This window comes from Athene noctua, chromosome 3 (assembly GCF_965140245.1).
Source record: "Athene noctua chromosome 3, bAthNoc1.hap1.1, whole genome shotgun sequence".
Taxonomy (NCBI): Eukaryota; Metazoa; Chordata; class Aves; order Strigiformes; family Strigidae; genus Athene; species Athene noctua.
Genome location: NC_134039.1, coordinates 49164673 through 49177675, shown reverse-complemented (window position 1 = coordinate 49177675; position 13003 = coordinate 49164673). Strand labels below are relative to the sequence as shown.

Below are 13003 nucleotides of genomic sequence, written 5' to 3'. Positions count from 1 at the left end.
TTAAATAGCACCTGTGTGTGTTCAGAGCCAAGGATCAGAAGAAAACTGCCTTACTGTTTTCTACTGACATATACATTGTGTATTTAAACATTTCAGAGCCTGAGAATTCCCAGGACATTAATTATTGGTTTTATTACAATAATTTAGTATTTCATGACTTCTCCTAGGAATATTTTGTATCCTAAGCAATTACTGAGGACACCACATCATACAGTAATTATTTTTTTAGTATCGGCTCCGTAAATATTATCCTTACAAGGCATTTTAAGGTTCTTTGATTTGCATGTGCTCCCTTCTAACTCAGTAGCTCAAAATTCGGCCTACCCTAATATTTGTTTGTTTAACATTTCATTTTTACATTAAAATTCTGTTACCAAACTCCCCAAAAATGAAGCTGCAAAACTGCTAGCAACAGCAATACTAGAGCTTGAGCCACTGCAGAGGATGCACTCAGGGCTGTACATTCACTCTGTGTTTTCCCTCCAGTTTGATGGCCAGCTCTGTTTTTGAGATCAAACACTGTGCTGAAATAGGAAACCTGTATTATAGCATGCTTCAAAGAATCAGGTAGTGTGGAAAGAAAGTGCAGTATTCATGCATGTACAAAGGAACTGAAAAATCTGGTCACTTTAATTTCAGACTTCAAAGTCTTGACAATTTTCCTTCAGAGTAGAGTGACCTAGTTTAACGACTGACCTGTTAGTACATCCCTGCAACTGCGTATAAATCTTGCAAATGACAAATAATAATAAAAAAGATTGGTTAGAGAGAAAAACAGGCTCCCTGTGGTAGAGAAAATGTCAAAAGAATGGTTTATAACGTTTATGTTTGGTTTTTCCTGCGCTTCTCCATAAGGGTTGGCATGCACTCTCACCATAAATACAGACATTTTGCCTGTTCAGGAATAGTTCACACTTTGCACTGTGGAGTAGAAGGTGGCTGGAATGAGACTTGGGAAGGCATAATGGCTCCTGGTGGTCCCAGAGGTCAGCACAGCTAGAGCACAAGGGTTAAGCAGGAGGTGAAATAACAGTGGATCAAAAACAACATGATGAGGAGGGACCTTTTGCTAGGTGTGCTGAGCAGGGCAGAAGGCAGGCAGCTGTGTTATACTTCTGTCCCAGAGAAAAAGGAAATTTCCTGTTTGAGGAAATACTCCCATTATGTCTCCTCATTATTTGGTGCCGGTTCTTTGAACAAGAATTTACTTAGGAGAGAGACAGCTACATGACTGCAATCCTCCTAGCTAAATTAATTCTCTGAATTCACAGATGATTCAAACAGCTGTCCCAGACTACAGTTTGCATTACAGTTGTTGACTATAGTAACTATAGTTGAGCCCTTCACCACTTTAGGCAATAAAACTTCACATTTCTATGTCTCCCAATAGCACAGGTGTCTGAGTCAGTAGATGCAAGAAGTAAAAAGTATGTATTTTTTTTACTTTAATGTCAAATAGATTGGGTACAAATTAGCTTTTCCCTGAAAAAACAGACTTTAGACCCAACCAAAGGTATTTGCAGAATTTAACTGAAACTTGCTAATGATTTCAGCCAACAAAAATAAAACATTGAGAAGCTGAAACATTTCACCTCTTTAAAAACTGGGGGGGTTTGACTATTTTACATGGGTTTTTTAACAATACTAACTTTAAGACTCAATAAAAAGCACATACAGAATTGGGCTAAAAACAAAATGAAACTTTTGTTGCAGATTTTATGAAATATTTTAATCACCCTCACATATTTACGGTGTCATTTTTTGTTTGTTTCATGAAGGAATTATTTTTATGCTTGTGTCAGGTCATTTATTTCCCCCTTCATCTCCTCAGTTGTTAGTAAGTGAACTGAAACGAGACAAGTAAATAAATAAATTAACAATTTGCACAACATTAGTGTTGACAGGTTTGTCCATGTTGTTAAAACAGGTAAGAGGACATTGGATTTTAGTCTGGAAAGCATGGGAGCAGCTATTCAGCCTATCCATATTCAGGACAGCACTGAGAACATGCTTATCTTTAAGCAAATGTTAAAGTCTTCTTGATTTCAAAGTGTCTCTTGACCAGTGTCATCGGCTCTTGACAATGTATCAGTACTGTTGGAATATTTGATGCCCTTTTTAAAGTTCCTGCAGGAATAAGCAACCACAGGAACGATACCTTTGACTCAAGTGATACTGACCTAATGCTTCCCTTCGGCTAGGTACCACTTTGGACCCTCGGCAAGCCAGGAGGAAACCTCAGCCCAGGAACTCAACAGGAGCTATAGCCATCTAAACCTATTTGAGAGGATTGAGATTTGGAGAGATTTGAGAGGATTTGAGAGGTTAGCTAAGAAGTGAGTATCGAATACTTTATTTTTAAATGACAGAAGTTTTCAATTGCATCTGTGATTCTGAGTGAAGGGTCTTATCTGTGAATTTTGAAACACATTCCTTTCATCTATGTGCCCAAGTACTAGTCTGACAGTGCTAGTTTCATGAATGAGGCACAGTACACACCCCCCTGGCTTCTGTAAACTACTACATGGGCAGAGTATCAATAAGGTTTCATTATACACTGGCCCACAGTCTAATTTAAAGGTTCAGAAGAGAAAATACGTTTGTTTCTTACTTTGCAGGCTGCTTGTCATGCTGGCGTTAACCTCAAGCCTCATTTTTATGTTAAGAAATTCTGACTGTAAAGATAAATAATGTTTCAAACAATCATGTATATATAGATATAACTAAACACCTACACATCTGCAAAATTAAGTCCAAGTTTCAAATTGCAATTATATTAATGCATATAATTTGAATTAACTATAATTTCAGCAATTCTGTAAATCCCTTTGAAAGAATATATTGCTTGTTGATTTTACACCATGTGAAGACATGATAAATATGACATGTAGTCTTGTTGCATGAATAATGCATTCTGCATCTTAAGCAAGCAAGTTCTGCTCCAGAGAGATGCTTAATCCATTCCCTGCTTCTGGGGATGAAAGGAATTAAACTTAGTGCACTGATCTCACAGTATGTGCTCATTTGACTTTAATTATAAAATGATTATTTCAACCTGTTTTTTCCCTGTAAAATAAACCAAGCCTGAGCTCCATGTAACCTCTATAGAATTATATTAATTCTCTGTGCATCCAGTCTTTGCTCATCAATACTGCACTTTCAATACTGTTTCACATGGAGGGATAAAAACAACCTCTTGGGGTTTACAGTTGGTATAGTAGTTTCAGGTCTCACAGCAATAAATGCTCCCTTTTTTGATATGTGGCCAAAGAAGGAGCACTGGAATCCTTTAATGTAAATTCAAATGTCATGAGAGGGAACTTTCACCGGGCACAGGGAGATGATGTGGTCCCACACGATGCTGGAAGATTTACATCACAATCTGGATATATATTTTCATTAGTATTTTTTCCAGACTGTTCAAAACTCAGTATAAGATCATTTACCTTGCTAAAACCCAGAATTTTTCTCTTGGCTGATTCAATGGCCAGTGCATTCCTTGGGAATAAGACATCTGCTGTCCATGTCTCAGGAATGACAGCATCAAGTGGATTAGACAGCTATACTGTCAAAGGCACTGCCATGGTTTAAGCTTGAAAAAACAGCACTTCAGAAATGTGATGTTTTATCAGGCATACCATCTATAGGGAATAGAAATGAATGCTCTCCATGTAAGGATTACTGACAGTAACTCCAGCTGACACGTCTCCATCCAGGTCTAGAAGAATTTACCAGATTCATTGCATCATAGCTTCCAATTCAAAGGCTATTTGGAGCTGACCTACATCTTGTCAGAAGCACAATCCTGCCCCCAAGCAAAAGCAGCTGTACTACTTCTGATCTCAAACTAGTTAATGCTACTAGTTAATACTCCTAGTACATCTCCTATAGACAAGACAAGCTGGCTAGCTGGGATGCTTCCACATCTGTGTCAAGACTAATCCATAATGTGGATAAACTGCCCAAGGACAAGCAAGAATAGATGTTACTTACAAGGTGCTAATTTACATATGAAATATGGGGTCAAATTTTCTCAGTGTCCAAGTGATATAAACATTTACAGGTTATTTTCAGAATCTTCGGTAAACTCCCAAATGTTCAAGTAACTTCTCAAAATAGTACTTAGTTTTACAGAGCTATTTATGTATCTAAACCCACACCCACTGTGCTAGAATATGAATTTGTCAGGGCATGAAAAAGTTTTAATTATTTTTTTTTAAATATCCAACCAGCTCAATCTCATTTATCCTTTGGGACTCCTAAGGTCTAGAGATGCAACAACAATGCATTAAGATAAATGTCTTCACTATATTAAAAGCTGAAGAACATAGATAAGCTTAGATCATTTTTTTTCAGAACACCTGAAATGAAACAGAGAACACTTCACCAAACACTTGTCAGTATTGTCTCTCTGAACAAACTATGCCTATGCAGAGCACAGAGGAAAGATTTATCTGCAGTGCTCTCAAAAACTCCAGAATATACTGCAAATTTTAAAAAAATCTGAAATAAATGGTCATTGGTCATGATGGCTATTCAACACCTGAAATTCCTAATCTTATTAAACACTCTAAAGAAAAATTGCACCAGTTCAATTTTCATTAAACCTTCTTTTTAAAGAGTACAAGTAAAAATTATCAGCTCTCAAAATGTCATGTGAAACCATGAACTTCAGTCTGTATTCAGACTTAGCACAAGTGTTTTATAAATACAGTAACCATACCATAAATGACAATTACTAAGTTCACAGTGAAAAAATTAAAAGGATTTTTTACAGTAAGTAGATACTTAGTACATTAAATATTAGCAACCTATGAGCTAAAGCATTACCTGAAAAGGTACCCATGTAGAGGTATTCACTCTAAAGAACAGTGATTTGATTCACTCTGAAGTACAATGAATTTTTATTTATATTGACTTAGAGAAAAAAAAATCCTGGTTGGTGTTTGTATAATGAAAGACTTTCTCATAACAGTAACTACACACTGGACACTGTAGTCATACCATATCACAACAGTCATGATCTTCGTGATTCTACCATAAAAATAACAATCTTTAAATGACTAGGATGTTTTTCAACAGATGTTCATTATGAGCAAAAGTAAATCATCCATCTCTCACACGTACAAACATGCACATAAAGCATCCACAAAACATGTACTTTGGCCTTTCAGAAATGCTGTAGCTATGGGGATGAGATCTGAGCCTGGCAGTGGTAAAGGTCTGAGCTCCATCCCCGGTATCCATAGCCTCCCTGTGGGTTGTATAACTTTGTTCAATAATAAGGCCATGGAGTGCAGAGAATATTAACATTAGTCATTAGAAGGTGGGTGACATGACCTTACAGTTTCTGATTTCTATTGCAATACATCTTCCCTTCGAGTCAGAGGTTACTGTGCTTGAGGTTAGACTGGCAACATCAGTTACTCTGCCTGTACACAACCTTTGTCAGTGTTCATTTGTTTTCATTAAAAGATCTTTACAATTTTACTTGAGGTAAAAATCCCTTTAGATTGCTGCATAATATATATAAAACATGCTTTTTGTGAGCATATTTTGCAGACTTGTTTGAAGTAATTAAAAGAGACATAGGTTTGAAGATCACATATTTTAACCATTTAATTAGTGGTCCAGCTTTGCACAATGTGATGACAGAACAGACAAGGATGGGCATATATGTGTGGCAGAAAATCAAGTGAAGATGAGAAGTCTGACAGAGTGTTTCTCTACTAGATTTCTGAGCCTGTCTGATCAGCAGTAGAAAATATGAGTCAATCACCCTATACCATCAAAATCATATATCAAAGAGCAGATTTCATGAGGCCTCAGAATACATGAGCCTCTGATGAAAAGGTTGTTGTAATCTATGTCTCAAATCTGCTGCAAGAGACAGAGACACAGGGATGTTCTTCATAGGAAAAGCTCAAGGTAGCCTAAAAGTGAGAATTCCTTACAGCTCCCACGGAACCCTCCTCATAAAGTTGCTTGGAAGTAACTGTAATTAATTTGCTTTTTATAACTAGTTGAATTTTGGTTAGTATTACCTTGCTGTTCATGAACACGTTAGGTGTTATAAAAAGCAAAGCAAAGTCTTACCTGGAATACTCTGTCTCCTCACAGACAGTGCTCCATCAGGTGCCTTTGCCTGGTTTGCAGATTTTGTGTAAGGACTCTCATCTAAACAGAAACAAGCAACACTTCCAATTACTGTTAAATATAATGTTAAAAGCCATATATTTTTTACCCAAATACTGTGTGAACTAACAATGCAGAACACAAGAGCTGCTGTGAACTACACAAGGATGGGTATTTCTGAATGCTGACTCAATGCTCGATGTCATGTTTAGACTTGATGACAAGGGCTCTGAATAGCAGAGCTGAAAAGGATGGGGTAAAACTCAAATCAGAGATAACGCTTAGTTGATGACAGACTTGATATACAAAGGTCTTTTTGGTTTTAACATAACCATAGAAATTTCCTTTTTCTCATGTTAAGAAGCTTCACATGTCAAAGACTCAAGTGAGAAAGGCCATCCCTGTTCAGTAGTGAAAGGCTTCCAGAAGCTTTTGAATATTCCGGCTGTAAAGATGCATTCCTTTTGCTTTGGGATCTGTCACTGGGTGGTTCCTTTTCTGTTGTAATGACTAACTGGTGAAAACATCAGAAAGCTGTGGCCAAATAGGCCAGGCACATTTATGCCTGAAGAACAGCACTGTAATAGTCTGTATCTAAATAGGGGGCTACATGGAACACCTACTGCTCAACCTCAGTGCTTAAGAGACCACTAATGATTGGATAAGCAGATGAGTCACCAATTAAAGGCAACATTAGGCAGAAAGTGAGTCAATGCTACACCCCTCTTAAGAGTAGACTGATGGTTGGGAATAAAATATATTGTAGCTTTAAAAAGGACAAGCTATAAGCTCAGGAAAGGAATGTGTATGAAAGAAGAAATAATATGCATTTTATTATTACAATCAAAAGAAACGAATCAGAAGAAATTAGGCTTCTGTCTTGCTTGTCCTTTAATCCAGTGCTCAAACACTTTAAAGTATTATCAAATCCTTCTATTTGCATATTTTCCTTCAGGATGCAAAGGACCAATACGTTTAGAGAATCTGTATGAACACATACTTAAATACAGATCAATGAGTAAATGAATCAAAGACTATGTTATCTGGTATAGCATCCTTAGATCAAGAACCACATAAACATTTTCTGGAGAATCGGTTTGTCTTTTCAGCTGACACTCTTGACATTATAAGCCTTCTTTGCTGATTACACTATTTAAATATTGTGAAATCTCAAACTCCTTTAGACACTTGCATCAAAGACAGCAATCCATTTTTATACAAGAGACATAGGGTTTGGCCACCATAATTTAATTTAAAACCAGGTCTCAGAAAGAAGTGGCTAGAAGAGCTGTTGTCTTTTAAAACCAGAACCTCTGCAGTGAAATCTGCTACTGTTAAGTGGACACATTAACAAAAAACCAAAATGAATTAAAAAGAAAAAGGCAAAACATTTATAACCATGCACCTTGATGAAAATGCAGCAAGTAATGAAGAACATATACTGGTAAAATACCTCAACAGCCAATATAATTGTTTTCTCTACAGTAAAATGAACTCCCATTGCTTTAGGACTACACTGTTACAAGGAGAAAGATAACAGGCTTGACTATACTGTATGCTAGTACAAACTCCAAGAAAATAAAGCTGTCAGCTACAGGAAATACAGAAGCGTGAAAAAATATTAACACAGACCCAGCTACTTTATTTAAGAAAAAGGTAGACATCTAAAGCTTTGTTCTTCCATTTGAGGAAAGTGAAAAAGCTAATATTATTGCATATGCAGAATACACATCCCCTTATTAAAGAAAAAATTTACAGTAAGAACAAACTAGAGCTTCTGAAGGAAGGAGGATTATCTTTTTCACAGAAGAGGCACTGCTGAGCTTGAACTCAAGACAAGGCTCTCCGAACAGCCTTACTAACTCATATCAATACCAAAAAAAGAGAGTTCATCAATAACAGGTGGCTTACGTGTTCCATCCTTTATTACTTATTTGCAGGTATTGAATGTGACAGTAGATAGTGTGAGACACACATTTTTCTATTAAAAAGTGGGCAGGAAACATAATACAATTTCTCAGGAACCAATGGATGGTGATGGCTTTTGGGCCCTATTTGAATGTGTGCCCTACCTATGAAAAAAATCTATCAATTTATGGAACAAAGCACTCCTCTCCAAGTCAGAGTTATTACACATAAATCCTTTCCATCAGGTTGAAGAGAGGGCAAAAAGGAAAGAAGAATTTCTACAACCAGACCTTTTTCATTGAATCTTTGTCACTGAGCAAATGGAAGAGGATCTTCCCAATATTGCACTGTGCTGAGAGTGCCTGTGGTTGTCCCAAGTTCAGAATAAAGAACAAGCCTGCAAATCCTTCTGGTTAACGACACCAATGAGGGGAGGGGAGCGCACATTCAAATTACTTACTAAGGAGCCTGAGCAAAAAGTCTAGAATTTTCTACATAACAACTGGTAGATATGACCGGTAACTGAGGTTGCACATGTGAGTAACCTAGTATTTTAATTTAAGCATATTAACACTGAAAAAAGATATTTATATGGCTTAGATACTGTAGGCATGTAATTGTGTTACACTTCTTATTCTGTCTACAGATTTTTCACAGCAAAAAAAGAGGTGCAAAAAGTTGCTTCATAAACTTTTGAACCCCTATTAATGCAAAATATACCCAATTATTATTGGGAAAGAACAGTGAGCCATTGTGTAATCAGTAGATTGGGAAGCTGTTCCCAGGACTGGAAGGAATTATCTTTCAATGCCCATTTAACAGTAAAATCACCCTGCAACATAACTAGAAATCAGTGTAAAGGATTCCCAGAAACAAATGGAAATAAATATAAGCAACTGAAGAAAGAATGCTAACAGCCTTATTGAGATGCTTATTTGAGACAAAAAAGTAATACAAAAAACATACAGATGCAGAAATAGTTGCCATCCTAAAGAACAGAGTAACTGAAGAGACAAGGAAGCCCTTATAGCCCCGAAATGTCAGACACCATTCACACTGTCAAAAGGGGAAAAACCTGTTTGTGTGTGTTAGCAAAGTTGTATATGTGGCCACAAGACTTTATTAACAAATTATAATTTACTGATGTCTCCATCCGCTCTATAGTTAGCAGGGAGGGTCTTAACACATGCAAAAATATCTCATGATAGCAGTAACTAGAGGGATTTATCTGAGTGTTTTATATTACAACTCCCCCCTCTACAGCACAGATAGATTTCATGGAGATGAAACCCAACCCAGCAAGCCAACACCCTGAAAAAGCAAAGGAGCAAATGGGCATGAAATATTCCTCTCTAATGGGAGACAGTAACTCAAAATTAGGTAAAGCTGTGACATATTTAAGAATGCACACATACAAAGCAGAGGGAGAAACAGGCTACATTCAGAAGCATATATCTCACCTAGCTACACCCCTAATATTAATACAACCCAATCATCAACAGGGAGTGAGCCATAGTCTCTGAAGAACTCACAGGCTGACCTGCATCACCCCTGAGCACGGAAACGCTTTCACCTGAAACAGGCAGACACATGGCTGGAAACCTGCCGTGCAGTGCCCCAGCTCCCGGCCATGTCGGGGGGAATTGCACTGCGGGCGCCACGCTTGCTACAGCAGGACTAGGGTTGCAATGCGGGTACACTCTGGGTGCAGCAGTTATTACATCACTGGTTCTTTTTTTTTAGCTTTCTTGTTTTCCTCTCGTTAAGAGATTAGACAGCCCATGGTAAACAACTTCTAGCAAGTCAGTAGGTCATATTAAGGTGACTGCTATGCCACCAGATCTCTTCACTCTGTGACTACATGAAACAAACCCTCTTATGCCATTAGTAGGTGGGGGTCATTTCCCCCCTCCCAAATCATACCTGCATATTGTTTGTAGTTGCCAATGTGTGGTAGTGAACAAGATGCTCACTATGTTAATTCACCTCCTTTCCTGGCAGAACACAGCAATAATGTCAGAGGGAACATCTTGCAGATTACTGAGATTCTTAACTAGCAAAGCAAAATGATCTTCCTGTTCTCTCCTTTTGCTTGTCCTCATGAAAGCAACAGCCCCAAATACCAGTAACAGTAGCTCACGTACCATCCTTTACAAGCCCTGCACACAATTCTTCTAATTCAAGACCGCAAAGATAATGATCAAGTAGACAAGCAAGTAGTCCTCCGGCTTCCAAAGATCTGACTTTGACTTGTTTAGGCAACTGCTTGACAGAAGCCCTTGGGAGATGGTCCTGAAGGGTATAGGGGTCCAGGAAGGCTGGGCACTCTTTAAGAAGGAAGTGTTAATGGCTCAGGAGCAGGCTGTCTCCAGGTGCTGTAAGAGAAGCTGGCGCCAGAAAAGACCACCCTGGCTGAACAGTGAACTCTGGATGCAACTCAGGGAGAAAAGGAGAGTTTAAGGCCTCCAGAAGAAGGGGCTAGCAACTCACAATGATCACAAAGATGCTGTGAGGCTATGCAAGGCAGAAATCAGGAGGTCTAAATCCCAGCTAGAAATTAAACTGGCTTCAGCAGTCAAAGATACCAAGAAATGTTTCTATAAGTACTTCAACAGCAAAAGAAAGACTAGGGAGAAACTCCATCCCCTGCTAGACACAGAAGGAAACGTGGTAACAAGTGATGAGGAAAAGGCTGAGGTGCTTAATGCCTTCTTTGCCTCCGTCTTTAATAACAAGACTACCTGTACTAGTCTCCTGTACTCAGCCAGGAGACAGAGACTGGGAGAATGACCCCCCTACAGTCCAGGAGGAGAGAGTCAGTGACCTGCTGCATCACACAGACACACACAAGTCCATGGGATCAGATGAGATACACCCGAGGGTGCTGAAGGAGCTGACTGGGGTGCTCGCCAAGCCGCTTTCCATCATTTACCAACAGTCCTGGCTGACCGGGGAGGTCCTGACTGATTGGAAATTGGCCAATGTGACGCCCATCTATAAGAAGGGTCGGAAGGATGATCCGGGAAATTACAGGCCTGTCAGCTTGACTTCGGTGCCCAGGAAGCTGATGGAGCAGCTCATCCTGAGTGCCATCACACAACACATGTGGGACAACCAGATGATCAGGCCCAGTCAGCATGGGTTTATGAAAGGCAGGTCCTGCCTGACAAACCTGATCTCCTTCTATGACAGGGTGACCTGCTCATTGGATGAGGGAAAGGCTGTAGATATTGTTTACCTTGACTTTAGCAAGGCCTTTGACAGCGTTTCCCACAGCATTCTCCTGGCAAAAATGGCTGCTCATGGCTTGGATGGGCACACACTTTGATGGGTAAAAAACTGTCTGGATGGCCGGGCCCAAAGAGTTGTGGTGAATGGAGTTAAATCCAGTTGGTGGCCAGTCACGAGTGGTGTCCCCCAGGGCTCGGTTTTGGGGCCACTCCTGTTTAACATCTTTATTGATGATCTAGACGAGGGGATCGAGTGCACCCTCAGTCAGTTTGCAGATGACACCAAGTTGGGTGGGAGTGTTGATCTGCTCGAGGGTAGGGAGGCTCTGCAGAGAGACCTGGACAGGCTGGAGCCATGGGCTGAGGCCAACTGCAGGAGTTTCAATAAGGCCAAATGCCGGGGGCTGCCCTTGGGCCACAACAACCCCCAGCAGCGCTACAGGCTTGGGGAGGAGTGGCTGGAGAGCTGCCAGTCAGAGAGGGACCTGGGGGGGTTGACTGACAGCCGGCTGAACAGGAGCCAGCAGTGTGCTCAGGTGGCCAAGAAGGCCAATGGCATCCTGGCTTGTGTCAGCAATAGCGTGGCCAGCAGGGACAGGGAAGGGATCTGACCCCTGTCCTCGGCACTGGTGAGGCCGCCCCTCGATTCCTGTGTTCAGTTTTGGGCCCCTCACTACAAAAAGGACATTGAATGACTCGAGCGTGTCCAGAGAAGGGCAACGAAGCTGGTGCAGGGTCTGGAGCACAGGTCGTACGGGGAGCGGCTGAGGGAACTGGGGGTGTTTAGTCTGGAGAAGAGGAGGCTGAGGGGAGACCTCATCGCCCTCTACAGCTACCTGAAAGGAGGGTGCAGAGAGCTGGGGATGAGTCTCTTTAACCGAGTACCAAGCAACAGGACAAGAGGTAATGGCCTCAAGTTGCACCAGGGAAGGTTTAGACTGGATATTAGGAAGCATTTCTTTCCAGAAGGGGTTGTTAGGCGTTGGAATGGGCTGCCCAGGGAGGTGGTGGAGTCCCCATCCCTGGGGGTGTTTAAGAGTAGGGTTGACATAGCGCTGAGGGATATGGTGTAGTTGGGAACTGTCAGTGTGAGGTTAATTGTTGGACTAGATGATCTTCAACGCCTTTTCCAACCTAGATGATTCTGTGATTCTGTTACAGCTACTACTGTAGGCTTATTGCCTTAGCTATTGACTGTGAGGCAGATAAACAACTTTTAGCACTTTCCTGCCTGTTTTTTTATCTGCTGGCATCTCTATCCTGTAACGATATGAATTGATTTATTCTTTGAGATAGGTACCATGCTGTGACCCTTTTATATCATTCTATATTGCTCTTACTATACCGGGGGGGGGCCTCTGTCCAAGACTAAGGGCTCTGCACACTGTAACAAACCAACAGTAATGTAACCCTACAAAGATTATACAGTGGACAATGTATATAGATATATATAAAGTGCTTGATACTGTACTGTATGAAATCTTTAGGTATTTTCTCTATTCCGTTTAACATCCTTTGAAGGATACCAATGAGGACACTTAAAAGGGAATGAAAGGAAAGTCAGAAGGTATTTCCTCAACAGTCAAGTCTAGGCATTCAACATTTCAGGTGGTTTATGGCAACTGAACTATTTGCATGTCTCTCGAGGTTGGCTGTGAAAGCTATTGACCCAAGGATGTTGTTTACAGATGTGATAAAGCCTAAGAGCACCCCTCCTTCAAGTCTTCACA

General features: G+C 40.2%; 1 protein-coding gene across 21 annotated transcripts in view; it reads right to left on the bottom strand.

Moving 5' to 3' along the window:
* Positions 1-13003, bottom strand: part of GRIP1 (glutamate receptor interacting protein 1) — a 344230-nt gene that overhangs the window by 105729 nt on the left and 225498 nt on the right. For 19 of the 21 annotated variants that reach the window (XR_012633414.1, XR_012633413.1, XM_074902912.1 and 16 more), the window contains exon 2: positions 6097-6177. The exons of 1 other annotated variant lie outside the window; for it this stretch is intronic. Coding sequence is in view for 17 of the 20 variants with exons in the window: in XM_074902912.1 (XP_074759013.1) it covers positions 6097-6177 (81 nt within the window). In the remaining 3 variants the exon portion in view is untranslated. Of the gene's footprint in view, positions 1-6096; positions 6178-13003 lie in introns of those variants that run through there. One more of the 21 variants, XM_074902917.1, reaches the window with a different exon arrangement.